This window comes from Sinocyclocheilus anshuiensis, unplaced genomic scaffold, assembly GCF_001515605.1.
Source record: "Sinocyclocheilus anshuiensis isolate Anshui unplaced genomic scaffold, SAMN03320099.WGS_v1.1 scaffold6, whole genome shotgun sequence".
In the NCBI taxonomy this organism is placed as follows: Eukaryota; Metazoa; Chordata; class Actinopteri; order Cypriniformes; family Cyprinidae; genus Sinocyclocheilus; species Sinocyclocheilus anshuiensis.
Genome location: NW_015547668.1, coordinates 617407 through 627652, shown reverse-complemented (window position 1 = coordinate 627652; position 10246 = coordinate 617407). Strand labels below are relative to the sequence as shown.

The 10246-nt window shown below is 36.4% G+C and overlaps 2 protein-coding genes across 4 annotated transcripts in view; both read right to left on the bottom strand.

Annotated features, from left to right (window-relative positions):
- LOC107702678 (vesicle transport protein SFT2A-like) overlaps nt 1-4869 on the bottom strand; it is a 30878-nt gene extending 26009 nt beyond the window's left edge. For 2 of the 3 annotated variants that reach the window (XM_016505061.1, XM_016505062.1), the window contains exons 1-3: nt 4699-4869; nt 3627-3713; nt 2682-2767 (exon numbers count right to left, since the gene is read on the bottom strand). In XM_016505061.1, the coding sequence (XP_016360547.1) occupies nt 2682-2767; nt 3627-3713; nt 4699-4764 (239 nt within the window). In that variant the 5' untranslated portion in view covers nt 4765-4869. The other variant, XM_016505063.1, reaches the window with a different exon arrangement.
- A 2273-nt stretch (nt 4870-7142) lies between these two features.
- rps6ka2 (ribosomal protein S6 kinase, polypeptide 2) overlaps nt 7143-10246 on the bottom strand; it is a 57506-nt gene continuing 54402 nt past the window's right edge. Inside the window, exons 20-21 of the mRNA XM_016505060.1 lie at nt 9084-9221; nt 7143-8016 (exon numbers count right to left, since the gene is read on the bottom strand). Of these exons, the coding sequence (XP_016360546.1) occupies nt 7891-8016; nt 9084-9221 (264 nt within the window). The 3' untranslated portion in view covers nt 7143-7890. The remainder of the gene's footprint in view (nt 8017-9083; nt 9222-10246) is intronic.

The following is a 10246-nucleotide window of genomic DNA, read 5'->3' as shown; positions in this document are numbered from 1 at the left end:
ACACACACACACAAAAAAAAAAAATCAGATCCAAATACAAAATACCAAAAACAACTCAAACATCATTCTCATTACTATATTGCAAAAACAGGTCTTCTAAATGTAAATGCAGAGTTGTAAATAAACAGCATGATCTGCATCATCTCTTCAGTCTGGGTCACGGCCTGTAAATGAGGTTTCCTGATGCTAGTGCCTGCTAATATGTCATGCCAGTAGGTTTCCAAAATGCTACCATGCCCAGAACCAATGTTGTATGAATTTAAAGCAGGTAACCCAGACAGCATGACCCTTCACTCTAAAGACTTCACCTCTGTAGCTCTGTCAGGACAAGTCTGTGATTAAGGACAGAGTCTGGTTACTGATCAAACCTGATCGGATCTTTACTGAAGTGGCCGAATGGCTCAGTTTAATGATTTCTCACAGGGTTGAGTTCTTCAAAGTAAAAAGCGGTCTCCGGATATGCAGAGGTGCAGTCTGGGAGAATGCCAGGGGAATTCTTCTGGGTCACTTTTCCATCTCACTGCCCTGGTTACTAACTGGGTCTCTTCCTGGGTCCTGCATCATGATTGGAAATAAGTGACTGCAATGTCATGCTTTTCTGGAATTTTAGCTACATTACACTTCATCAGGTAGTATTTCATCCCAAAATCAAAGGGGGAAAAATACATTTTATATATAAGATTTTTGTATTATTATTCAAGACATTAAAACTGCTGACAGCTGCCACGGTGTGAACTATCACGACCAGCAGGAATCATCTGGCCTTGATGAACTTTGTTTGGCTATTGTTCATTCTCAAACTGTAACTAGGGGTCAGGGCTCATCACGTAAGAAGACCTGGTTTCTTTCTTAGTGCTTTATATCTTTCCTGTTGGTAATAAAAGTTAACAACACCCGTCACTAAACACTGACAAATGAATCATCAACTGATTCAAAACTAGACCGTGCAGAGACAATTCAATAGTCCATTTAAAATATTGTACTGATTACTGAGAGCCTGCTGGTGATTTCAGAGAACCAGACAGACCCGTTTCAGTCTTTGAGAACAGAACATCTTGCCACATGGCAACCCAACAACACTGTAAGAGGAGGAGAACAAACTTCTAAGCCCTACTTAAAAGACAATGCATGTCTATGGGAGCCAGAGAACATTTGTGAAGGGAAGTTACAAGACTTTGACAACTTGAAAAAGAGTGTTATATTGCCATCCTCTGAGCTGGTGCATTGACAAAGCACAAAGTTATGAAACCACAGCAAATGCATGGTTTTAGAGGACTAATCCTGCCAGCCTCTTTATGCAATCATGCCTTCAGCTGACATGTAACAAAGACATGAACTAATTTCTGACGTCCAGGTCAATATTAAGGACAACTGTATTGAGTGAGTGGCAGTTGATGATTTGGTCTTCTGCTCACCGAATATGAAAACATAAATGACAAAAAAACTAAACAAAAAAAAATTACAGCTTCTATAGCTGATCTGGGCAATGCAAGCAAATCATTAAACAGATCATTTCAGATTCTTTAAATGCACTGTCTGGCAAATGCATAAAATGTAAAATGTACAACAACGTCCAAATGTCAAAGTAAAATTTCTTTATATAGTGCTTTTCACAATACATACCATTTCAAAGCAGCGTTACAGAAAATCATGATGTTAATGTTTAGAATATTTTTATATTTTCATGCCGTACAGTTGCATTTCGAAGCTTAGAGCTGGGCTCTAATATCATTTACAAAATGTTCTAATACAGTTTACAATTTGCAATGATACAAGCAATCAAGCAGTTGAGATTTGCTAAGTATTTATTGCCCTAGGGCGGCGAGTATACAGCATGCATGTGGATGTATGCATGTAGTGTTGTCAAAAGACCCGGTATTTCTGTTGTTCAATTAGCATGTTTTTGTGTTTTGCTTTGGTACCGAAATTGGTACCGAGAACCGTGGATTTTCACTGGTATTGGTACCGAATACTGAAATTTTGGTACCGTGACAACACTATATGCATGTATGTATAAAGCATTTACATGCTGTGACCAACTTTAAATAAAGAGCTGGGTGATAATATAGTTTCATTTTTTGCAATGAAAAAACAAAACAAAAAAAACAACAACAGTCAGCTGACATTTGCTACATAATATAATTATATATATATATTGTGTAGCAAATGTCAGCTGACTGTTGTTGTTTTTTTCATTGTAAAAAATGTTTTACTGTATGTATGCAGGAAAAATAAGGATAACAGGTTTCTAGATTTAGCAAAAATGAAATAATCAATAGGGGTTGACCAGTTTGAGACTAAATGTTGTAGTCACTGATAAATGTATATTAAATCAAAGAAAATATGTGATTGCTACAATAATTTTGGTAGCTGGGTCGAATGGTTAAGCCTGCATGCCGTCCAGGCGACAACACTAATATTTTCCATCTGCAAAATGTTCTTTTGACTAATTATTGATTTTATGTTTGATAACATTTTATGTAGCATACCTAATAATATTCACAATAAAAATGTGGGATTTGTGCCTCTTACCTGTTTCATATCTGTAGAAAGTGTCAAAACTATAAAGCACTTAACATACAGTAAATCTAATCACACATACAGAATAATGACACTGAATCAACATTTAAGAGACTGTGCCATTGCATGCATGCCCACAACCCAGCTATGATTACACTTACCTTGAAATCGCTGCAATATTTCCAAGGGTGTAGAATACAGCAAACAAATTAACACCAGCTTTGGGCAAGAAGAGGAGTGCAGTTCCCTGTTTCAGAAGATGTAATAAGGCTTGTTAGTCAATTTTCAAACATTTCTCTGAAACAACCTGTCTGTGCTAAAAGAAAACCATTTTGATTAATCCACTATCAAATTCAAAGTTTGTACATGAACAAATTAAGCAGTCCTGCCACCTAGTGGTGTTACAAAGCTTTTGCGCTGCATAAAATATACTGTACAGTGGCCCCAAATAGTGTTTGGAATGTAATCACATTTTAAACTGTATGAATGTTGTTGCATGCGATAACAAAAATATCACATTCATAAAGTGGTATGCTAAATGAAGCTAGAGCTTTTATTACAACTAACTTGTTTAACCATGTTTGCATGCAGTGACCAGTCCAGAAACTGGTGTCAATGTGATTTTTAGTTGATTTCTGATTCACACAGATGTTATAGTTAAAAAAAAAAAAATCCTCCCTGGTATGATGTACAGCAGTCTGCATGCGTAGTTTATGGTTGCTGCTGTAAGTGTTATCAGTAATGTGTTGTCACACCAACTGAAAGCAATTGGCAGGGCGAAGAAGAACAGGGTGGCGTCATTAGGCACCCAATTCACCCATTTGTGATCATGGTTTCACATGTGTTGCACTGTGTAACACAATGTAACTTTTGTCAATTATTGTCAAACATCAAATTGGAGGAAACATTTTGGTCATTTCTTATAATTGAAGGGTACTGGTCTCCCTCAATGTCTATGGTAGTTACAGCTCTGGGGTTAACTATTCCTTAAAGAGTAACGTAACAACAAATGACTAAGAGTCTTAGAAATCAACTAGGCCAGTGTGGCTGCAAATTGTTGGACAGATAAAACCTTAATGGGGAAATAATGAGGAAAGTTAACTCACAAGTATTGAGCACAGGACTCCTCCAGCGAAACAAATGACAAACCACTTCACCCGTGTGCCGAAACTGAGTGTTGTGCCATCCATGATCTACAAGAGAAGAATCACAGGATGTCACATGGTCCATAATGCCCCATGAACAAAGACCAAGAGTTCATGCTTTTTTAGCTTGCTTATGACTGCTTCTGATTCATTAAAATGCCTCTGATTTATATATGCACAGACCCACAGGAAGAAAATGCACTATTGTTCTTGCTTTTCCCTATAAAACGTCACATGACGACCATGCATGCATCACATCATAAACTGTTAAGATTAACAGAATGGTCGGTACTTTAGAGAGGAATAAATGTGTATATAACTAAAAAAAAAACACATCACATCAGCACTGTAGAGCTCAAGGTATGATTTTAAAGTATGATGAATCTTAAAGGGATCAAATAAAATGTGATACCTCATAATATTAACCTTACTGCATGTAAAACATTTAATGTTACTTTAAATGGAAAAACAAGTAAGGTCTGCAACAGTGTTTCAAGCCCAGTTTCAGACTTTTCAGACTGGCTTGCAGAAACTAAACAACATCCGGAGGTCATGACCTTACCTCACGTGATCCTTCCCCTCAGGAAGCATGAAAAATCAGCAATGTTAACAAATATCATCACATAACAATTATTTGCAAACAAACAGAAGACAGACTAGATCGAATATCAGTACGGTTCAAAATAGAGCAACACTACACTGACTAAAACGTACCATGGTAATACTATGGTTTGTGATATGGCACTATCATGTTGTTGTTGTTATTATTTAACATTAACACTGTCATGATGGTAATAACATACTAGCATAGTATTATTTAAAGGACACTGGAGTACCACGCTGTATAAATAAGGTATTCTTCTATTACCATGGCATTAACATCTGCTAACTCTACTGTATCATAGCACTTTTGTAAAAATTAAAAGTAAGTTAAAATACCACCACTGTGAATTTACAGTACTACATAAACTCTACAGGGCCTGTCAATTACAGCCGAAGACACACTGCAAATAAACACAGGTTCTCCTTATACCTGTGCTGTAAGTCCCACTTCTTCATTCTCCTCTCCTCCACTTAATACACGACGCAACTTGTCCATCGTTGCTCGTAAGGTGAAACAGTGCTCAGTTGAAATGATTCAACACTTCCTCGAAGTTCAGCATGGACACACAAATCAGACGTTACTTTCCCCCACCCGTGTTCCGATAAGCCCCGCCCTTCATCTTACCGCTGAACGCAATGGTTGGGCGTACTAACATGAGTGACCCCTAAACTGACCAATCGTAGACAGCTTTAAAATCTCGATAGCCAATCCTGACGTAGGAGGCGGGCATTGCGAAAATGTAGGTGTGACGTGGTACTGTTTTTAAAGTAACGGTCAAATTCTGACGCACAAAGACGTGCTAATTATGAAGGGTCTGGCTGCAGACATAGCCTGCGTCCCAATGTGCACGCTATCCATGCTAAATTCTATGTGATATTAGTCATTTTCAATACTATTTAGGGCAGATAGGGTGGATAGTATGCACATTGGGACGCAGGGATGCACTTGCACTCTCATTCTCAGGAAGCGCACGTGTCTGAGTGAGCAAGTGCATGTCTGATTGCTCTTATATATTCTTTATATGAGAAATGCATCCCAAGTCCCTATTTTTGCAAAGGAGTGCTTGTGACCCCGTACCACAAAACCAGACATAAGGGTCAATTTTTCGAAACTGAGATGTATACATCATCTGAAAACGGAATAAATAAGCTTTCCACTGATGTATGATTTGTTAGGATAGGACAATATTTGGTTGAGATGTATATGAATATCTGGAATCTGAAGGTGCAAAAAAATAAATAAATAAAAATAATCGAAATACTGAAGAATTAACTTTAAAGCTGTCCAAATGAAGTCCGTAGCAATGCATATTACGAATCAAAAATGAAGTTTGAATATATTTACAAAATATCTTCATGGAACATGATCTTAATATCCTTATGCCATGATATAATATCTTCCCTGCCACTCCAACTCCAATGTCTAAGAACTTGGTATTACAACCACTTCCTGTGTCTGTTTGCCTCTTTAAGAAGAATCGCTTTATGTATCCCCCAATTGTAAGTCGCTTTGGATAAAAGCGTCTGCTAAATGACTAAATGTAAATGTTATGATTTTTGGCATAAAAATGGATTTTTGACTATTGCTACAAATATACCCGTGCTATACTGGTTTTGTGGTCCACATTTAGGAATTAAATATAAATCCACTTGAAAACGTCCTTTCCAGGACACTGTTATGAATATGTGAATGTTCTTATTTATTTCACCCTATCAATTCCAAGAACTGACACGGTCCACAATTCATTACCACACATAATAACACTGAGACCAGTTTGATCACATTTTTATGTTGTTTATTTATAAATTGTTGGTATACAAGCCAACACAAGGCATAAAAGTATCATTTCTTTTCTAGCAAGGACAGATCCTAATGCTATTGCAGTTTGGTAGGGTAGTCACTGTCTCTACACCTGATGTACAGCATTAACGTAAGCTAGTAGAAGCACTGATGCGCTGACATATACCTGCTTTGGGGTATTGTTAAAACAGACAGGGGGGAAAAACAATCAGCATCAACAACAACTAAAATGTAAAGCTTTTCACGTGTAAAAAATAAGCCACACCAGCAAAAGATAAAGTTTGTCTGAAGGTCCTCAAACAGCCCCGAATGTGTTTCTCTGCATATCAGAGCTTCATTTTGGAAAAGGTGTTAAAAATACCGGACTGTCACTTTATCATACAAAATTAAGGTTATTTTCATCTGTACTGCTATCATTAATCTTTCAGAGGCTGCTACAAATTGTGTATGGCATGCAAACATCATTTCTGAATATCCTTAAGTAAGTCTCACAGAGCAGAGAGTGCTATGTGTGGAAAACTGATTTCCTAATACACTGTCATGAGCTAATGCATATAGGCAAGTTGTGACATTTAATGGAAGAATGATATAACATTGGTAAACTTGAACATAAACTAACAGATTATGATGGATAACTATAGGTGTAATAGCAAAGACCTCAGTACATAAATCATGTCTTTTCAAGATTGTTGATCTAAAGACTTTACAATAGATTTTGGTAGTCTAGTTCAAACTGTATTTACACATTTTTTTTTTTTTTTACATTTCCATGAAAGTGAAAATGCATGCACATGCTTATATTCGAAATTTGTTCTTTCTTTATCATCATTTAATCAATCTAGTGTAAAAGTGTGGCACTTGTTTAGGTTTCATGTTTATGCATAAAGGTCACTTTAAAAATAAATAGATAAAAAAGGTAGCGGATATCTTCAATAAACATTCATATTTAAACAATTAAACAGAAACATAAATAAACATGCATATTAACAAAAATATGTATAATAAATAAATAAATAAATAAAACCAGTGTGGTGCAAATACGCAATATGAAAAAAATTAAAATAAATAATAGAAACATTACAATTAAAAACAGCTGTTTTCTGTAGTCTCAGCATTACATAAGACCAATAAAATCACCAAAAAGATAAACTAAAAAAGTTAAACTGGGACATTACAGAAGGTTACAAAAACAACATCAACGATGTTCCTTGTGCTTTCATTAGCATGTTAGAACCATTTGTTTGTCATAAAAATACATCCTATACATGGCATGCATGTTCAAAAGATGCTAATAATGCTGGCACATAGCTAAAGGTGCAGCACTGTCACCATGATAGACCAAAGCATCTTCTACATGGCTTTAATTGAAGTGTCTGCGGCAAGTAGTAGCAACTGTAATGAACGACTGGGTTTCTGTCCGCCTGCACACAGTTTGGGAATGATAACTATGATCTTTGTTATGCACCGTTAAAACGACACACTTCATGATGCTACACTCCTGAAGTCCACATCAAAAAACACACACACACACACACACACACACACACACACACACAGAAAAGCAGCGTCACGCTCTGAAAGATCTGTTTTTGAGCCCCGACAGCTGTGATGTTTGCATCTGGCCCTCATCAATCTCTTGACATCAGCAGAGACACTTGGCAGATCATTTGTCGCTCTTTGGAGGTTGCTCTGACACTCTGAGGTCAATCCAATTTTTCCACTCTGCTCCGGATGCTTTGGTGGTCGTCTGGTGCCTTGTCCGAAGCCGGTGTACTCTGACATTTCTTAAAGCTGTAGAAGCTCTTGTGTCTGGCTGGAGTGCTATAGACGAGTGGATGTGAGTCCTTTCATGCCTCTTCTCTGAGCCAGACAGGAAGAAAGCACTGGCTCCAGTTTTGGGGCCTGAGGTGATCGATTCAAAGCTGAGTATGTGGCAGCCATCGCCCCCTAGGAAATAATGTCATAGGTTGAATTCATATATCATAGATTATACAATGACAAAGTACAAATAGTGATCTGTGATCATTTAAGGTGACAGTTAAAACTTGCATGCAAGTATACTTATACACAATACTTCATACCGTTCAAAGGTTCGTGGTCAGTAAGATTTTCTTTTATTCAGCAATGGTGCATAAAATGAATCGAAAGTGACAGTAAACACTTTTTTTTAACGTTGTTTTAAAAATGATTACTATTACAAATAAATTGTTTATGTTGATGATTTAAGCTTTCTATTCATTAAAGAATCCTAAAAAAAGTATCACGGTTTTCACAAAAAATATGAAGCAGCTGTTCTTAACATTGATAATAGTGAGATTTTTTTTTTTTAAATGATATTATGATATTGAATGATTTCTGAAAAATTATGTTATACTGATGCCTGAAATAATGACTGTTGAAAATGTAGCTTTGCATCACAGGAATAAATTACATTTTAAAATATATTCAAATAGAAAATGCTTGTTTTCATTTTTAATGTTTTACAATATTCACAGTTTTTCCACTGTATTTTGATTAAATAAAGGTAGCCTTAGTGAGCATTAAAAAACGTCTTTTGAAAACATCACAATTTTTGTGAATGGTACTGTATGTACTTAAATAAATAAATAAATAAAAATAGTTGATGTCATATCTATCCTCTATATTCCCCCTCTATATAGTTAGCCTATTTGCTTTGTTAATACAAAGTGGCACATTTTCTATATTATTTTTTTGTAGTACATAGATATGACTCCAGAATTCACTTAACAGGACTAAAGATTATAAACTTCGAAATTATAACGATCACCAGAATTGTTTAGTTCCTTTTAATGAAGTCAAAAGGACAATTAATTTCTTTAGGTTTAAAGTTTTTTGTTTGCTTGTTTCATCTGTAAAGCGGAACAGATGCAGTTTTACAGGTAAACACGAGGTGGCGATGTTGCACTTTGATAGCGGAGCGTGGATCTGGCCACAGCTCAAGCGCAGCAGCAGCAGCAGCAGCAGCAGCAGCAGATGGATGACAGGAGCAGTACCTTCACCAGTTGCACATCCCGTCTGATCAGCTGGCTCTGAGATAACTGATCGAGGTTCACTATCCAGGGATGTCTGAGAACAAGAGGTGCCGTCAGCCGCTGATGAGGGTCCACATGCAGCATTTTACTTACAATGTCCTGTTGAAAGATGAGAACAATGACATATTTTGAAGCTGAAATCATTTAGAACCTAACAAAGATGATTTAGAGAATGATGGTAAAGACTAAACACACATTAGACTGAATGCACATTATTTCTAGGGCTGGGTGAAGGGTGTGTTATCAGACTAGTTTTCCAAACCTTCCTTCTCTCAGTATGGTATTAGAGTCGATAAGTTCATTTCTGTAAATCTCTTCTGTTTGAACCAAATAAAACCATTCAAAAGTATTTGTTTGTGTCACCACTCAAAAATAATCATGGCCGTCTGTCTCTGCATGGGTGTTATTGCCTTTTTATTGCCTAAATAATCTATCTACACTGTTGTCTATTACTGTGAACTGTAATATTGATATACACAACAGGTCAAAAATGGGATTGATTAAGATTTTTTTTTCTTAATGTTTTTAAAAAAAGTTTTTTATTCTCTAAATAAATAAATAAATAAATAAATAAATAAATAAATAAAACAACAGTAGCCGTAAACACAGTTATATTGTAAAGTATTATTCCAATTTGAAAGTACTGTTTACTATTATGGATTTTTGAAAATTACCTTTCATGCAGTGTGTAACACAGCTCTAAGTGAATGAAAACATCCTGCAAAGTTTTAAATCTGAAAGTGCACCGTGTATAAAGTTATTGTGTCTCAAATGAAAGAGTCGACTCTGAATCATTGAAACGAGTCGTTTTTAAAATGAATCCCAAGCCGTTTCATGATGACGTCAACATAAAATATTAGCATATTGCCCGCCCACTTGTTGGTCTTTTCCCGTTGGTATGAATGAAAATGCAAATTCATTCTTTGCCACTAGGTGCCGCTTCTGGAGCGGTAAAAATAGCGGTTTCCACGGTAACGCTGTACACAAAGCAGCACTGCGCTCACAAACACTGCTTTATCAGGCATTACAGGCAAGATGAAATGAAAATGAGAACAATTGGACCAATCACCGCAGATTAGCGTCACGCAAAGGAGGGGTTTGGAAAAATGAATCGTTGAGCGAAT